The 18,604-nt window shown below is 50.6% G+C and overlaps 2 protein-coding genes across 2 annotated transcripts; both read left to right on the top strand.

Moving 5' to 3' along the window:
• Positions 1 to 13,439: 13,439 nt before the first annotated feature.
• LOC132932507 (uncharacterized) lies at positions 13,440 to 14,202 on the top strand. The gene is made up of 2 exons (XM_060998895.1): positions 13,440 to 13,610; positions 13,660 to 14,202. Exons 1-2 carry the CDS (start codon positions 13,440 to 13,442, stop codon positions 14,200 to 14,202), a joined length of 714 nt encoding a protein of 237 aa, XP_060854878.1.
• A 2,167-nt stretch (positions 14,203 to 16,369) lies between these two features.
• On the top strand, positions 16,370 to 18,532 carry LOC132932506 (uncharacterized). The gene has a single exon (XM_060998894.1). It carries the CDS (start codon positions 16,370 to 16,372, stop codon positions 18,530 to 18,532), a length of 2,163 nt encoding a protein of 720 aa, XP_060854877.1.
• The last annotated feature ends 72 nt before the right edge of the window (positions 18,533 to 18,604 follow it).

The raw sequence follows: 18,604 nt of genomic DNA, 5'->3' as shown, positions 1-18,604 counted from the left end.
TGCAGGTGTGTTGGGCCCTTGACCCTCTGGCTCGCGGCGGACCGGACCGCAAGTTGCATCCGTAATGGAACCGTGAAGGCCTCTTAGCGCCGGACAGTCTTGTCCGGTCGGGCGGGGTCGCCACGACAAGGCGGGCCTTCATCGAACCCGAGTAGATAGGGACAATGTTGATATTATCCACCTCCGACTTAGCCTTAGGCTAGTGGTCGTTTCTAGCGGAACCACAACCCCAGCGAGTCCTACTCCAGAGGCCCAGATGTTGTTGGGCCTCAGCACCGGGGCACTAACCTTGCGGCAGTGGGGCTCCCCGGTCCCGCTGTACGGGTTTATGGATGAAGACCGGAATGACCCTGGTCCCATCCCGGTCGGTGGTTTTAACTCGGGCGGCGTGGGGTCGTTAAGCCCATCCCAGCAAGCCGGGCCCTGCGCGAAGTAGGAGTTCATCCTAGTCTTGGAGCAGGATCCTCCCTTGTACTGCCCTTTCCTTCTCCTTCTGGGTGAGAGTTGTTCTTGCAAAAGTTCCGAGAGCTTCCCAGGCTCTTCTATCTTGAGTGTAGACTGTATTGTCATATGGTCAGGTATGCCCCAAGCTCTCCATTGTAGCTCTGAGTGTTTGTCTGCGATCTTCGACTACTGGGCAGTCCTCCTGATTCCCGCATCTGCATGACGGGTCCTCTGCGAGGTTGAATCCATTTAATTTATAATTGAAGTCTCCATGTCCCGAAATTATTTGGGAATAATAATGGTCGAATGGTAAAGGTGTTGCAATTCTCATCTTGACGTCCGGAAGGAAGGTATAGGTCCATCTTCCTTTGTTGGTAGCCGTCCATAGTCTCTGCCACTCTTCCAGGCACTTGTCCACGGCCTCCTGACGGGGCATGCCGTTTTCAATATTAATTCTTAACTCGATCTGTAGTTGTATCGATGGTACACCGGCTATTACCTGTAAGGCCCTGGTCGAGGTAGTACTATAAGCCCCTGTCACCGCTAGCAGGGTCTGTCTTTGAGCGCTCTCCAGTTTACTCTTTAATTTTGTACTTACAGTAGGATACCAGGAGCTAGCCCCGTAGGTTATCCGTGGTATATATACCACCTTATATATGATAAGAGCCAGCGTGGAGGATACGCCCCACTTTGACTTTCTGACACCCTTTAGCCTCGAAAACATATCCGTGCTGGAAGTCAAAAGTTGTTGTGCATGGGTATCGAAAGTGAATCCAACTTCCATGTGTAGTCCCAGGTACTTAGTCGTGCCGACTGACCTGATGCGGTGTTCACCCATTTTAGCGGTGAATCCAGGTACAAGATCTCCTTTTAACGGCACCATTACCGATTTCCCTCTTGAGAAGGTGAGGCCACGTTCGCTAGCCCAAGTCGTTGTGATCTGTAGTGCATCTTCTGTTCTTCGAATGACTTCATTGCGTGTAGTTCCTGCCGCCAAGATCGCAATGTCATCCGCGTATGCCACAGTGAAGACCTCTGCGGGCATTGTACTTCTCAGAAGTGGATCGATGCATAGATTCCACAGTCTGGGTCCGAACTTCGAGCCCTGGGGACATCCTCTTGTAAATTAATCGTGCGGCACTTGCTGCCAATTCTATATGTGGCCGTTCTGCCCCTAAGATAATCAATGGCCAGCGCTATAAGCTTTTGGCCGCATCCTAAGGAGCGCATGTCTTCGCGTAAGATAGGCCGCCTAACATTGTCGAAGGCACCACTTATATCAAGGAAGGAGCCTAGTACATGTCTACCATTTTCTTGTGTCCAATTTCTAACTTCAGCGAGAGCCGTATTTGTGCTCTTACCTGGGCGGAAACCGTGCTACTTCTGGCTAAGTTTGTGGCCAGAGTCCTGCTCCAGGAGGGTACAGATTACATCTTCTAAAATCTTGCCGAGGACTGGTAGCAGGCTAACAGGTCTGTAACTTTTCGGCTTCAGGGGATCTTTGTTCTTCCCCTTCAATAAGACCACCACGTTTGCATGCTTCCAAGTATCTGGAAATATCTCTAGTGTTAAGCACCTGTTAACTATATGTAACAAGTGGGTATCTAACGCCGGCCATGCCGCCCTTATTATTTTCTCAGTTATCCCATCTTCGCCAGGGGCTTAGTAGATAGGGACATTACTAACCACTGTGTGACGGGGAGTTATAAGACCATTCCCTCGGGGGTTTTTACACCTTTAGCCATATGTCGCGAGGGTGGCTCCTTCACGCCTTTGGGTGACGCGGAAACATCCCTCCGACGGGTTACGTCAGGGCACCCTGGTGCCAGGCTAACGGTCCCCCGCCGGCTGCTCTCGTTCGAGATAGATTGGTGAGTTTCATATAACCGCGTCGGCGAGCGCTGGAATCGACCCAGTCAAATAGCTCCCCTTCTACTAAAGCGCTACTCCCACAGTCTTCGCGAGGCCATCCACATAAGTCGCGGTCGCGCGGCCGACGAGCGCGAGCACGCGAGGTACCCGCGCGCGTCGGCCGGACGCACGCCACAAAGCTCGATGGGCACTGATACCGTTCGGGCGTTAGCTAAGTCGGGTTCTCAGTAGGGCTCTCCCATCGACCCGCGAAATGAGATTTGAGGATCCGTTATCCAGAGTACTCACAACGACTCTCTTCCCACTAGCATCGGCGTCGGGACAGTTGTTTACGCTGCCGCGGAGCGACCTTTTATGAGTGGTACGGTTTTCTTTTGCCAGGTGCCGTGTCCGTACCGAATGCTCGGGTTTGGTGCTTGTCGGTGGGTGAGTGTCCCCCAGCCGGACTTTCATCCTGCACGTGTTCGTCCACGAGTTGGCCGGGCCCGTGAACTCTCGGTCGGAGTTTGGTGGGGGATATGCCGGCATGTGGCTGGAGGTCCGCGGGCAGGTGAGTTCGAAGTGCCTGCCCGCGGTTGCTTTGGTCCAGCCCTTCCGTCATATCCCCCACTTAGTATCCTCCACCGGTGTGTCGCAACATTTTTCCACGTCGCTTTTCGCTACGCTGATATGTCACTCGAACGGGTGTTCCCCGTGCGGATTAGAGAGGTATCCCTCTTGAGTGGCCTCCGGCTACTGTAGTGCCAGAAGCCCCGCGTCGGAATCTTACTTTAACGACGAGTCGCGTCTAACGGGCACGTCCTTCCTCAGAGCGGCTCAGTGTTGCGTGTGCAAACTGTTTCACCGCCTGGAACAAGACCTCGGATCTGGTCATGAACTCGGGCTCACACGGCCAGTCCGCACCGGCCGCTCGCACCGTGAGCTCGAGTTTATTTCTTTCCTGGTCAGCAAGAGGGCTTCAAACAGCAGATGCTCGGCGGTCTGGTTTGGAGACCCGCAACTGCAAGCTGCATCGCCTCTCAGGTTGAACATGTGGAGTTTCGCGTTAAAGTCCCCGTGACCCGTCATCAATTGCGACGTGTAATAGTCCCTAACGCACCAGGTGCGCTCCAACCGATGACGGATGCTTGGGAACCAGGCGTAAGTCCACCTTCCCTTGTCTATAGCGACCCATCGTTGCTGCAAGAGGTCAATAGTTTCACTCGTATAATTTAACAGGTTTTGGCCAGCCTCTACGGCCGTCAAAGCGCCGTTTCTCACCAGGATCCTGTCCTTCTCGGTTTTGGCCATTTCCTTTAGTTTCAGGTCCAGGGGGGGAACTCCCGCTAGTACCTGCAGCTCCACCGTTGACGTCGTGTTGTAAGCCCTTGTTATCGCCCGCAGCGGTAGTCTCTGGGCGGAGTTTGCTCTGCCCCGATGGTGTGCCAGCGACATGCAGTCCATGGCCAACACCGAGGCCGCGTAACTCATTTTCGGTATGAAAACTGTTTTGTAAATCAGGAGCGGTGCTCCGGATTTCAATCCCCAGGTGGTCTTAGCGACTCCGTGCAGGCGACCGAACAGGGCTTTCGTGCTTTTCGCTTTTTCCGCAAGGTGGTCGCTGAACTCACCGAGGTATTTCGCCGACTTAGTTGGCTTTATTCTGTCGGCCCCGAGAAGGAGGACCAGTGGTTTGGAAAGCGATCCTTTCAACCACAATGTTTGCGACTTAGCCGCTGAGAACGTAAGTTTGCGCTGCTTCGCCCACAGCGACGCCCTCTCGAGAAGTGCGTTTGCCCTCGTGGTCAGTTCAGCCCTGTTTTTGCCCGAGATCAGCAGTGCTAGATCATCTGCATACGTGACAAGTTCTGTACCTATGGGCAGCACCTCTGACAGGAGTGGATTTACAGCGTATTTCCAGAGGTCAGGGCCGTATTCGCTGCCCTGCGGGCATCCCTTAGTAAGGGTTTTCCGTATGACTTGGTCGCCGATTTTCATTTCTGATTGGCGACCGTCGAGGTAACTTTTCGTGAGCTCTACGAGGCCGTCGCTGCAGCCGGCAGCCTCCATGTCCTTTCTTAATTGCGGCCACCAGAGGCAGTCAAACGTGCCTGAGATGTCCAGGAAGATCGCGTGGACGCACTTCTTCGTTCTCGCCTTTGACTAGTTTAGGACGTGTTGGATAGCATCGACCGTTGAGAGGTTCTTCGTGAACACGAACTGTCTTTTCGACATGCGCGCGTTGGTTTCGCGTCTTATCCTGTCTACTATCACATGTTCGAGTGCTTTGGAGAGTACGAGTAGGAGGCTTATAGGACGGTACGATTTAGCCTCCGCTGGGTCTTTATCGGGTGATTTCTTGATCACCACGAGCCTGGCCGCCTTCCATGTGCTCGGGAATCTTTTCGCCCTGAGGCAGTTGTTAAATATCGCAGCTATATTTTGCCCGAGCACCGGCCAGGCTTGCCTCAGGATTCCGGCCGTTATACCGTCCATGCCCGGGGCTTTCTTGGGTGCCATCCGCCATACGGCCCTTTTGACCTCCTCAACGTTCGATGTGCCCGGGGTTTTCAGACCATTTACTGAAGGAGCCGACCCTCACTCCCGTCTCCGTCCTAGCCGCTATCTGCTCAGGACCTTCGTTATCGTAGCTGTCACAGGGAACCAGGGTATCCATCAGCCTCTCCCCGGTTTCCCTTAGAGACGTGGTGAACGTGCCATTGCTTTTGCGGACGGCTGTTGGAAGGTTCTCAGAGGGTCTGGTACCATCTGTCTTAAGCCACTTGAAGACGGGGCCCCAAGGTTTCTCGTTCCCCATCTCCGTTACAAAGTCGCGTCAGGCTTTGCGTCTGGCCCTGAAGCAATTTCTCTTGTGGGCCTTTTTCAGCCTCTTGAACTTGGTGCGCGCAGCCCGTCGTTCGAATGCGTTGCTAGCATTTCTGAGTTTCACCTTCCAACGGCCGAGGGTGCTCAATTCTCGGCCCAACGTTCCGTTCCACCATGGAGTAGGTCTATGCTTGGTCTCCTGTCTCTTTGCCATGTGTGTTTCACACGCTTCCCTCGGTACGTCTTAGAGCGCTATCGTACTACTCTCGACGTCCGGGCACTCGAGTTCCCTTATCCTAGCGTCTCTCCTGTCGGCTAAGATCTTACCGAACTTTTTCCAGTCCGTCCGACTGCAGCTAGAGCCTTGTGCGTTCTCTCTAGGAGGCCCTCGGGCGCTATTCTGTGCAATGATATTAAAGCAGATCAACGCATGGTCGCTTGACGTCAGGTCATGAGTGGCGGACCAGTCCACAAATCTGACGTTACGCCCGGCTGATTGTGGACTTTCAAGTTCCTCTGACTTATGAAGTCGACCACGATGTCACCTCGACTGTCCGGCCTGTCGTCATGCCATACTGTGGACCTCGCGTTCACGTCCGCACCCACCAGCACATCGCCACTCAGTCCGTCCATGATAGAGTTCAGGGCGTCGACGCACTCGCGGGTGGGGACCGAGAACTGGAAATAAGAAGATATCAGCGTGAGCTGGACATCGTCCCTAGCGATCGTGGCCACAGCATTATGCGAGGTACTTAACTGTCTTTGGCCCAAGACGCTTATGGCTTGGTTCACTAAAACGACCGCGGACTTAGGTTCGCTGCCGCTAGCTATCACCTTGAAGGGGTGCCTGTCCAGCAGGTAGACCCCCTTTCCATCGGTTGCGGGCTCTTGTATTAAACAGATATCAATAGACTTGCTTACCAATAGTTGCTCAATCTCGTGCATTACGATTTTCGATCTCGCCGCATTTATCTGAGCTACTTTAATTAGCGTCTCGTCTTTCCCTTGGGCCGCAAGCCTGTTAGTGTCCGTGTTAATTATGCAGTCAACTGACATAGCCGTTCCTTGCGTTACGCCATTCACAGTTCGAGCTAGCCGATCCTCGGGGTTGCCTGTTATATTATCGTGTTCGAGCACCAAGTAACCTGTGCCAGGGCCGACCCTTTCTTTTTGAGGTCGGACTCGTCCTGGTCTTTTCCACCCTCTCTTCCACCAGCCTTTCTTTTTACGTGGCGGTGGATCTGACACGGTGGCATCGACTGGAGTGACACCAGCGTCTCGGCCAGACAGGGGGTTATCTGTCGGCGGGCTGCTCGGCTCCGTCTCTAAAGAACTAAGTCTTATACACGTTGATGGTGGGACCCCGCAATCCGAATTCCCACCTACCGGGCCACGGCCCGACGGGGTGTCTTTATTCTGTACCATCGTGTGTCATGAGATTAGTAGTCTGCATTAAACGGCGCGCGACTAGGGCGCCGAGTTCTCGCCATATCACCGGGCGAGTCGGTTCGTCGAGAGATTGGAACGGGGAATCACCCGAGGGAAGACGGGGGACCTGTTCAGTCCCGCGTCTCCACCCAACCCCGCTACCACGCGGAGCTCGTCGGACGCGGTCTCGATGCCGCGGCCCTCTTTCGTCCGTCCACGGTTCCGTACCACCGAGGACGAGCTAATCACGTGGGCACCCAAGGGTACGGCCTTTTGCGGACGCCCACCCGCCTTCCGTTCTTACTCCGAGACCTTTCGCTAACCTAGTATTCGCTTCTAAGTCTAGCTGGGTCACGCCGCTTTAGAAGGTGAGAGCGGTGTGGAACTTCCCGGAGGTCATGGGCAACCCCGACGCGTTTGTCGGGCACATGCCCCTGTGCGGCCTGCCCCGGAAAATACCAGTTATAGTCCCTGGGACTTGGAGCCTGTAGGCTTGCTCCGTTAAGATCCTGTGTCACCGGCCCCGGTCCGCGCCAGATTGACCGGCAAGTTATAAACGTGGTCCGTCTTGGCGCGGGCGTGGACGGCACCCAGCGCATCTTCAGGTCTCCCCGACAGGTTCGCCGTAGGAGCGCCGTCGGCCCACCGAGGTGAGCCTGTGGCGGCGCTCCCCGTGCTTGCGGTCGAGTAGGTCCTCCGATGGATCTTCTCGTGCGCCTCCGTCGTCCGCGTGCGGCCGAGCCGGCAGCCCCCGACGCGCGGCCCGGGGCCCGTCCCTCCGCGATAGCTGTATCGGTTTTTCGCAACGGTTCGCGCCATCGGTGCTATCGCGGCGGGAGTCCCCGGTGCCCCGAGCCGGACCCCGGTCCGCGCCCCGAGACCCAGCCCGCACTCCGCCGCCCACGGAGTTCCGGGTAGCGCATGATATGCACATCGTTCAGGGTTCCGCGGGTGCGCCGTCGGCCCCGGCAGCCCGTTCCACCGTTCCAGCAGTTTCTTTAGCCGGTAAGGTTTCGCTGACGGTCAGGCCCGCTGGCGCCGCGCCGCTTCCTCCGCTCGATGCTAAGATGCCTTCTGCCCGCCCGCCGCAAATGTGGATTACGGCGGGCTTCCTTACGGTCTCAGTCTTACGACGGCAAATAGTGGTTTGACAACGAACAGTCTTCCCGTGCTCGGCCTACAGTCGTTCAGCGAGCTTGCGGATTCTATCGGATGGATGTAGCGGACCACCTCCGAGTTCGCTTTTTTCGAGTTTCGGCGGCCGGTTGCCGGTGCTATTGTAATCGGAGTACGGCCAATCCCTCAACCTTTCGCCACCTTGGTGGGGTCGCAATCTATCCGATTTGCTTTCCGTTTCTAGTTACGGACAACCTTCGCTGCATATAGCCCCAACGATAGGCTGAGTCAGCGCTAAGGAGGGTCCGTGCTTTCCCGGCCGGCTGTCGCCGTACAGGTCCGCCCGGTTCCGTCAATCGGCCGCCTACCTATGACCAAGCATACGGTCTATTACCACATAGTATGCTCCTGCAAACTGCCACTCCGAAACCAAACCGTCGTCGATCGCGGGCAGTGTCCGCACGCGATTGACGTGTGAGGGCTCGGTGTCAATCTCTCAACATCGAGGGGTCCCCTCACATCCCGAAGTACTATTCTCTCTTCCCGTTAGGTAAAGAGCATCAATAGTTGGATGCTCGGACGAAGCTTCGTCGGCGGCTTGCCTCAGCTTGTGATCCTCCCGAGATTTGGGCCATGTACCACGGGCTCACAGTGGACCCAGCTCCGCCTCCCAGAGGCGTCACCAGGTGGCTAAGCCCAGTGACCGACCCGCTCTTCATGAGGTCGCGGTCAGAACCTCAAACCTCGCCATCCTGGCGTCACCAGGTGGTTAAGCCCAGTGACCAACCCGCTCATCATGAGGTCGCGGTCAGAACCTCAAACCTCGCCATCCTGGCGTCACCAGGTGGTTAAGCCCAGTGACCAACCCGCTCTACTCGAGGTCGCGGTTAGAACCTCCAACGCCCTAATCCCCGAAGGTTTCAGTGCGTCCTCGCCCCAGCCTCGGCCCCGGCTGGCCTGATCCCTTTTAGTCGCCTCGTACGACAAGCAGGGAATACTGATGCAGAATTCTGTAAGGCCCCTGCAGCAGGGCCGAACTACTCGTCCCTGACGTATGAGCACAGCCCGGGCCAGAACGCACTCGAGCGTGTTCCCCCGTTTCTGCCACTTACGCCATATGTGCTCATCGGGAACACCCCGAGACGATGCCTTCCATCTCCTGATGGGGCAGCGTTCTGACCCATGAGATCGTTTAGACCTTATTCTTATCTGCCTTTATTATTATCGGTCTGATCTATTAGTTAGTGCTTCTTTAGTGAAGGCGAACAGTGCTTCGTACGACTTCTTTGTTTTTAGAAAGGCTCCATCTGCTGGAGGCCAGGCAATTCCATCTTGTCTGAGTGCCCGCTTTAGTTTTAGTCGTGCAGATATGATTCTCGGGCAAAATCTAAGAACGTGCCTGACCGTTTCCGGCCTCTGGTCACATTCGCAGATGGGGTCTGGCGCAAGCGTAAAGCGATGTAACTTTGCCCTAAAGTCCCCGTGACCGGTGAGGAATTGTGTAGTCCAGTGGTCGAGCACCATCGGTAGGCTGCACCTATGCCTTACCGAAGGTATAATCTTCTGGGTCCAGCTACCCTTTTCGGAAGTCTCATATCTTGTCTGCCATTCCGTCATCAGGCCCTCAGTCTGGGTGGCAAATTCTTCCCGGGTAATTTTTAGTCGGGAGCTAGCCCGTTTCAGGGCTTGGAACCTTATCTCCAGGTCTAAAGGGATGGTGCCTGCCACCACTGCAAGACAGTTGGTAGACGAGGTGTCGTATGCACTTGTCATGGCAAGCAGTGGCGCTCTTTGGGCGGATAATAGCTTTTTCTTGCTCTTTTCTAGCTTCGATCCTTCGGCCCATGTTTCTGCCGCGTATGTTACCCGGGGCAGAAACACGCCTTTATAAATTGTTCGGGCGGCTGTGCGTCGCATGCCCCACTTCGCCGAGTATAGCGCTCTCAAACGATTATACATCTGCGTGGATTTCTTACTGACAGAGACGACGTGGTCCCAATAGCTCCTTCTTGGGTCCAGGATTACCCCCCAAGTATTTAGCAGTAGCCGATGCCGTTATTCTAGGGGCATTAATATCTGGACCGAAGCCAATGGTATATCCTGGTTTGAGTCCACCTGTCAGGGATAGGAGTCTTACAAGCCGAGAACTCGAGCTTGAAATCGACAGCCCAAGCTTTAAGTTTATCGAGTTCATTTTCGATGCGGCGGAAAGCTGTATGTGGCCTGGCTGCCCCGGCCATGAGGAGAATGTCATCAGCGTTTTCAATAGCACTAATCGTGCTTCTACCCAACGTGAAACCATGCTGTTCAATGTGTGCGTCTAGAAGGGTCTCTTTCGTTAGATTGGCAATTATCATGGACTCCAGGGCTTTGCCCAAGACCGGTAAGAGGCTGATTGGGTGATATGACTTTAACTCGGCATAATTTTCTTTACCGGGCTTGGGTATGATGACTAGTTTTGCCGTCTTCCAGCATTCTGGGAATAACCCGTCTTGTAGGCAGCGATCAAATAGACTCGTTATGTCATCCCGAAGAGTCGGCCATGCCTTTCTTAGTATGCCTGGTGTAATACCATTCATGCCAGGAGCACTGTTTGGTTTCATTTTCCATATGGCATTTTTTACTGTGTCCTGTTCAAGTTTATTGAGATATTGGACTGGCCCCTGGATTTCCAAGTATGCGTGATCCTGGTCGGCAGGCACGAATGTGTCAAGGATCATCTCCGCCGTGTCATGACAATTCATAGTTGACGATCCATCCGGCCTAGTCAGTGTGCTGGGGATGGAGTGGTTAGCACTACCACGTTTGGCCCAGGTGAAGGCTTTGCCCCACGGGTTAGCATTGAGTTCTTCCGCAAAGCACTTCTATGCAGTGGATTTTTGTTTCCTTATAGCCGCCAGGAACTCGTTTCGTAACAGGTTATACGCTGGTCTGTCATTAGACATGAGTCCACAACGTTTTTGCCGAAGAAGGTTATGCCTAAGCGTGGTGAGCGCTGGAGACCACCAGGGACTTCTGCCTATGGCGCCAGCAGGTTTCTTTCTTACGATTGCTTTATCAGCCGCTATGATTATGGCGCAGGTAATGCCTTTTGCAGTTATATCTATATTCTCAATTGATATACGACCAACTTCGCCTAAAAGAGTGGTTTTAAATAAGTCCCAATCAGCCGATCTTGTGTCGTACCGGGTACTTATCTTTTCTCTTTTTGGAGGTTTCTTTACTAAAATATTAAAAGCGATGACTCTATGGGCGCTGTCTGTAAGGTCACTTACTGTCCAGTCGTTGACTGTCCGGCTGATATCAGCTGTTGACATCGTCACATTTATGTTTGATGTCCGCCCATCTCGACGGCGGAAGGTATTCAGCTGTCCGGGGGAATTATGGACTATCAAGCCATGTTTGTCCATGAATTTTTCTACAATTCGACCGCGGCGGTTTCTTTTGATCGAGTGCCAGCGAGTGGAATGGCCGTTTGTGTCGGCGCATAACACTGTTCTACTCTCGCCCGCTAGGATTTTTTCTAGGCGTTCTATATGTGTTGATATTGGAGTACTATATTTAAAATAAGCGGACACTAGAACTATGTGGTCCATGTGTCCCATGCCGTATGAGACCTTTACCGCTACTATGTGGCTAGAAGAGAAGGAGCTCAGCTTAATTGTTTGGAAGCGATTCGACAAGACAATGATTGCTGCTCCCGCGCCCTCGCTAATGTGCGACTTGGAGCACTCAAATGCATATACCCTGCCGCTAACTATCAAGGGTTCTTAAATAAGCAGGTAGTCAATTTTATTTTCCTTGCAAGCTACCTGTAATTGATGGCTTGCAATGCGGTCCCTATTGACGTTATGTTGAAATATCTTTAACGTGTTAGTCATTCGGATTGATGGTTGTCCCAAAGTCAGTCCGACGAAGAACGTTCCTAACTGCTTTTAGCTTGGCCGGGCAGTTCTTTGAGGAAGCCTTGTGGCTTGTGCTCTTACAATTGGCGCATTTTATAATTGATGACTTGCACTCCCTTGAGTCATGGCTACCAGTGCAATTACGGCAGATCGGGGTCATTTTGCACGTTTTGGCTGTGTGCCCATATCGTTGGAACTTTTAGCACTGGGGGAGGTTCTCGTGCAATTTCATTCGGCACTTGGTTAGACCAAGGTAGGCCATCTTGCCTTCGAGTTTGTAGAAGGTCTCTGGGCGTGACTCGATTACCCAGTCCACAGTGACCCTATCCCTTGGACCTGTCTTGTACAGAGGAGTTATCGTTCCGATGTCTTCCTCAGTGAGGCCTAAATTCGGGTTCTGGTTGCCAATGCTCCAAGCGAGAACGTCAGCATCAAGCATACTATCAACCCCTTTAACAATAAGTCTCGGCAATGCAGGTTTCCTCCCGGTGAGCTTGCCCGTTCTTCTGAGCGCATCTAATGTTTCAGGGTTCTCCGGAAATAGAACCACGCCAGTTTTATTGCTGAGGATGCGGACTTTTGGGCAACTTATTTTTTGCTCCACCGACTTTCGGACTTCTTTCCAGGCCTCGGGACCACCCGCTACCTCAAAGCGAGATCCGACCTTGGTCTCCCTGGCCTTGGCTTTGGATTTCCTATAAAAAAGGGCTTTACCCTTTTTTGCTGCCTTTGGTTTGGAAGTTCTGACCTCCATAGGCTTGAGAGCGGGGAATGCTTCCCTCTTTTCCTCTTTGCGCTTGGTCTTAACGCTTTTAGCATAGGCGTTACCTGATGGACTAACAACTTTTATCGAGTTCTGATCTATCACCATGAACTCCAAAGGTGAGGTATTTTCTTTGCATTGTGTGGGATACACCGAGGTACTTGGCGATTTCTCAACCATTATGCAGTCATCCTTGTTTTTGCCTTTTATGCATTCATCATGCAAGCCAGCGAGTGTTCTGTGCTTTTCTCGGAGTGCACCTAAGTCTGACTGCAGGTCACCCATCGCCAGCCGTGACTCATTTAGCATAACCCGTTGCTCCGTCCAACCGCCGAGGATCTTAGACCCTGCCATGCCAAGGCGTCTAGATCGGATGAGAATTTCATCTAGTTGGTTATTAAGCGTTTCCGCCCATCGCCTGGCGACCTTTGCTTCTTTGACCATATCCTCAATTATAGATTTGGTATCCCTAATGACTGTTTCAATGGCTTCGCATTGGTCCTCGATGCATTGAGAAAATACCTCTTCAGATTTGTTCGATGTTGTGCTATTGTCCATGTCAACTTTCCTTTTCTTCCCCGACACCGAGGGGGTTGAAAATGACATATTTAAGGTGTCACCGCTGCCCTTAAGTCTCAAAATCGATCCTTCGGCTAGATTATAGCCATTGTCATCTAATATTAAAATGTTATTATTATGTTTAGTCAGGTAATCGCCCAGAGGCTTGTCTTTACGGTCATGGAAATCAGGCCGGGAGCCATTGTCAAAAGGTGGGGCTTCCACATCGCATCGCCTTTGGGTGGTAAAGGTGAGGCCAGCCAAGCTACAAAAACCGGCCTCGTCTACCCCTGTGGCTTCCGACACCACTGAGGCGGTAACAACATTTCCATATTTGTGATACATGTTGTGATTTAATGTTTACTCATTCGCGTTAGGTTGTGTCTTTATCAAATAACGATGAAATTAGGATAAGTGTTTTAAATATGGATGTATACACTCTACCATGTGAAAGCTATATTTATATAGAGGGGAGAGTAAATAAACCAGCTGATGCAGTGGGAGATGTACGTTTTTCAAATAATGGATTGGCATTTTTATTCTCCGAAATGCGCAATGAAATAAACGGAATAGAAGTTCAAAAATTAAAAACACCTGGAGTTGCATCTTGCTTGAAAGCATATTGTTCGTATACTCCAAACGATTTGAATACGTTAGAGAACGCTGCTTGGGACTCGGCGATGGATGATGAAGATAATAAAAACTTTATGAGCAACAATGTATTTACCGGGTGTATCCCTCTAAAACATTAATTCGGATTTTGTGAAGACTATAAAAAAATATTACTTAATTGTAAACAACAGCGCATCTACCGACCTGGATGCGATACACGTTGTTGGCGCGGGCGCAACTGAAGCAGTTTCAAAAAATAGAAAAATTACAATTGAACTTACTAGGGTAGTGTGGAAGATGCCTATTATCAGAGTTAGTGATAAAGAAAAATTAAGGTTGATAAAAGTGGTAGATTCATGTAAAACACTATCATGTGCGTTCAGAACCTGGGATCTCTGCGAATATCCTATTCTTCCTAGAAATACCTTACATTCGTGGACGGTAAAGTCCAGCAACTTATTAGAAAAACCGAGGTTTGTGTTATTCGGATTACAAACAGATCGAAAAAAAAATATTGAAATAGACGCTGGACGCTTTGATCACTGTCAACTAAAAAATCTTAAGGTTCACTTAAATTCTGAAGTGTATCCATATGAAGACTTTCATGCTCATTTTAAAAATAATATAACTAGTATACTGTATAAGGCCTATGCAGACTTTCAAAAATCATATTATGAGAAAGAGTATAGTGAACCTTAATTATCAAAACATATTTTTCAAAACTATTCACCAATCATCGTTGTTGATTTATCGTGTCAAAACGACAATGTGAAGTCGTCAACCGTAGACCTACGTATTGAATTTGAAACTGATACAGTTATTCCGGAAAAAACTACAGCGTATTGCTTAATATTACATGATCAGATTGTAAATTATAGCCCGTTTAGTGGTGAAGTTAGAAAATTGTAAAAATGTATATAATTTTTTTTTCCTCTTATGTAAAATATTGTAACCTTATGCTAAATATATATATTGTTACGTGCTGCCCCTTCAGGGATTCACTATTTAGATGATTTGGAAATAATGGTAGCCAAATTAGATTTATAATACAATGTTTTATTAGAACAAATATAAAATGTATAGTATCGTCGTGGTAATAGTAGTAGTAGTCGTAGTCGTCGTCCTGTATATGGCTAGTGGCGTGAAGTCGCTTCTGCGTTGCTGGTCCGGGTACATCTGTCTTTACTGTGTTCCCAGCCCTCCTATATATGATGTCGGTTCCTTTGATGGATCCTGCGCATGGACGGGGCGGTGTATGTAGCTGGTTCAATAAGTTGTTATTCTCGCAACCGCCGCTCGTGACTTGTTGTTGGCCGCTCCCCTTGATTAGTTTGCCAAAATAGGATATAGTTTCTAACTATGAGGTTACGTCTAGGAGACCATAACAACTCAAGGAGAACTGCCTCTCCGAGTATAATAATACTTATATACTAATACATGAATTGAGTACGTAAAGTTATTCCTTTACAATATATATAAATATATATTGTAACCTTATTATTATTAATAAATGAAAAAACTTGTTTTTAAATATCACGCTTGTTTTTATTTTACACAATAAGAAAAATAATAATACAGAAAAATTAATTATATTGTGGTCCAAATGGACCATCGTTTTCCGAACGTCCTTCCTGAATGTTTTCTAGGCAGCTCTCTTGTGCTGGATTTCCCTGTAATTTTTTTTTAAATTAAAATATGTTATATCAGATTTAAAAATGATTATAACCTGCGGATATGAACTGAAGTACGATTGTGGAGAAAAAGCTATGGAACACTCGTCATTGTATCCCTGTAAATAAAAAATATTTTATTAACATAACATAATATAAGCTAAAAGGAAAATTGCTAGTACCTCATATTTTTTTACTTTCTCCATCCATTTTTGAATGATAGAATCAGTTGCATATAATTTTAGTTGATTTGTTCTGATCTTTTAATACGATGTATACTCTAGATATTGAAGTCGTATTGAGAGCATAAAAAAAAAGATGTCTAGGTACTTCGATGATTTTATAACCTGGTGGGACAGTTGGATAAAGTTCATGTATGATCTGGTTCGGTGCTCCATCACAGAATGAACCAGTAATCAAGTTGCACTCTACTTTTATACTATTGATTTTCATTATCTTAACTGTACTGTTAGCGATCTTTTTTTTTTGTACACTTGGGCAGCACTGGACGGCCGGCGAACAGTCTGTCTCCGCCGCCGTACTTCGTAGTTCGTGCATCGTTCTGTTTCGCCGATACCGAAGAGCACGACGCTTGTGCTCTAGGTCGAACCGCTGTTACCCGTCTGAACTTCTGTTGTTTTATAATCGTTTTACGCTTCGGCGACGTTTGTTTGCTAATGTCTAATAAATCACAGTGATACTCTAATTCGTGTTATTATCTTTTAGTATTTGAATCCTGACACCCCCCCTAAGCATATTTTTATAGCTTTCATATCAGAAGTGGGATACGACTTTTTGAGCGCAAGGAGTCGATTGTATCCGCCGTGCCGTCTACCGCAGTTTCGCGTCGTCGTTTTCGCGAGTGCCGAAAAGCAACGCGTTCGTGAAAATCGCCGAGTGCCGAAAAGTAACGTGTCCGTGAAAATCCGTCTCACGTACTCACGTGTTGTACACGCCGCTGTGTGCCGTCGCGGTTCAAAGTTCGACCTTGCGATTTTGGAGGTTAGTTCTTATCGCAATCGTTATCGCGACCGTGTGCGACGTTTATCGCAATCGTTACCCCGATCATGCGCGCCGCTTATCGCAACCGGCATTGCGACCGTGCGCGTCGCTTATCGCAACCGGCACCACGACGTTAACGCAACGCGACGATATCGAGTTTTGTGTCGACAGTGTTTACAGTGTTCGTCTACACGATGACGGACGACAATTCAACACCGAAGGCTCCTTCGTACAACACATTGTTTGAGGAAGTGCGCGCGTTGACCGAAAGGTTACAAGCACTCGAAAGTGCCTCCTCTGCACAACAGCTGCCTATACAAAATAATGTCTCCTCAGCCGCCGCCTCAATCGGCTACCGCATACTCCCGGATGTGGGAACGTCCATCTGGTCGTTCACCGGACACGAGTCGAGCAGCCAAGCGGAGGATTGGATCAGCTCTGTGGACGGGATGGCTCAGGTCAACCAGTGGCCCTTACGACACCGTTTGCAATACGTTCGATCGCACATCTCGCAAGCCGCGCGGAGTTGGTACCTGTTGGAAGAGTTCCGGGATTGGGACACCTTCGTCCGGAGGTTCAAAACCACGTTCGTACGCACGTTGCGTAAGGCCGATCTGTGGCGCGAACTCGAAGCCCGAATTCAAGAGCCGAACGAGCCCACCATTGATTATTTCTATGCAAAACTCGGGTTGTGCCACTCGCTCGATTTGACGTTCGCTGATACGCGGGAATACGTCGTCGAGGGACTGAGGTCGCAAGCCCTGACCGACTGGGTCTACAGTCGTACTCACCTCAACCGCGACGATCTCTTATCGGACATTCGAGATTGGGAACGTATGCGCGCCAAGAGAAAAGAAAAGTTCGAGGCCGCCGGGTCGACGTTTTCCAAACCCCGTAAACCGAAGGCCACCACCGAACAGCCTAGTGCGAAATCGACTAGCGTCGCACCCGCTGTTCTGCCGAAAACGACGTCTGGCGCGGTCGCTGGACCTAACCTAACCGAACTGAAAACGGACGCGTCGAGGGACCGTCCGACGATTTATTGTTATAATTGCCGTGGTACGGGACATATCAGTAAGGATTGCCCGAAACCAAGACGACCGATGAAGTGTTCTAACTGTAGCTCCAATCAGCACACACGCGGCCGATGCCCGGAGGTCGCTGAACGTTCTGAGGTCGCGTCCGCCGCCGATCATGCGTACCGCGTCGACGCAAGTTCGAGCACAAGGCCGAAAAATCCGTTTTCAAAAACCGTGTTGGTTAATGGACATGCCGTAACCGGCCTGATCGACTCGGGCAGCTCCGCTGTGTTGATACGTTTATCGATAGCCCGCGAGTGCGGTATCGACGTACGCGACGCCGTGTGTCCACTGTACACCGTAGGAAATGCCGATCAACCTGGTGCGACGACGATCGGCGAAGGCTTCGCCAACGTCACCGTCGACGAGGTGCTGGGAGCTGACCACGTTCTGAAGGTTGTGCCTGACAACGCGATACCTGTTGACGTGTTGGTCGGTCGCACATGGCTTAACCTCCCGCACGTAAATTACTCAAAACAAGCGGGTGAAATTGTTTTTGAATCAAACAGCTGCGTGTCCGTCGACGCACTCGCCAAGACGTATGTCGCCGGCGACGACAAAATCTACGTCGCGGAAACCGAACAGCAGCCGCCCACGAAGGAACCCATCACAGTCGACGACGTTGTGTTCGACGCCAACGTGACGGAGGTTCAACGCGAATCGCTGATCGAGCTACTAAACGAATATCGCGACGCCTTCGCGAAAAATATTAAGGAGCTCGGCTGTACGAATGTAATTTCGATGGACATCACGGAAATTCCTGATAGCACTCCGGTTAATCTCAAGCCATATCGAACGTCACCCTCCGACCGCCGCTTGATCGCTGACACGATTCGAGACTGGAAGGAAGCAGGTATCGTGAGCGACTCGACCTCCCAGTACGCCAGCCCAGTGCTCCTCGTTAGTAAGTCGTCGGGTGAAAAGCGACTATGTGTAGATTACCGACGTCTGAACCAACAAACCATGAACCAGCCGTACCCAATGCCCGACGTGGATTCGCAGCTCGGTGCACTGTCTCACGGCGTGATTTTTACATTCCTGGATTTATCCAACGGATTTCTGCAAGTGCCGCTTACCCCCGCGGCCAAAGATAAAACAGCGTTCGTCACCGAAGAGTCGACCGCCAAGTTTGAGCGCATGCCTTTTGGGTTAAAGGGTGCGCCGGGGACGTTCCAGAAAATGATGGGAATCGTGTTCGAAAATTTGAAGAAGGACGGAGTTTTGAGTAAAGTAAGTATTTGGACGACATCATACTACCGTCGAAAAATTGGGAGCTGATGATGAGCGATCTACGTCGAGTCTTAAGCGCTTTACGCGACGCAAACCTCACGCTCAAACCATCGAAATGCA

The sequence above is a fragment of the Metopolophium dirhodum genome, chromosome 1 (genome assembly GCF_019925205.1).
Source record: "Metopolophium dirhodum isolate CAU chromosome 1, ASM1992520v1, whole genome shotgun sequence".
Classification (NCBI taxonomy): Eukaryota; Metazoa; Arthropoda; class Insecta; order Hemiptera; family Aphididae; genus Metopolophium; species Metopolophium dirhodum.
The sequence above is the reverse complement of the archived record's forward strand: the minus strand, read 5'-3'. Positions and strand labels throughout refer to the sequence as shown.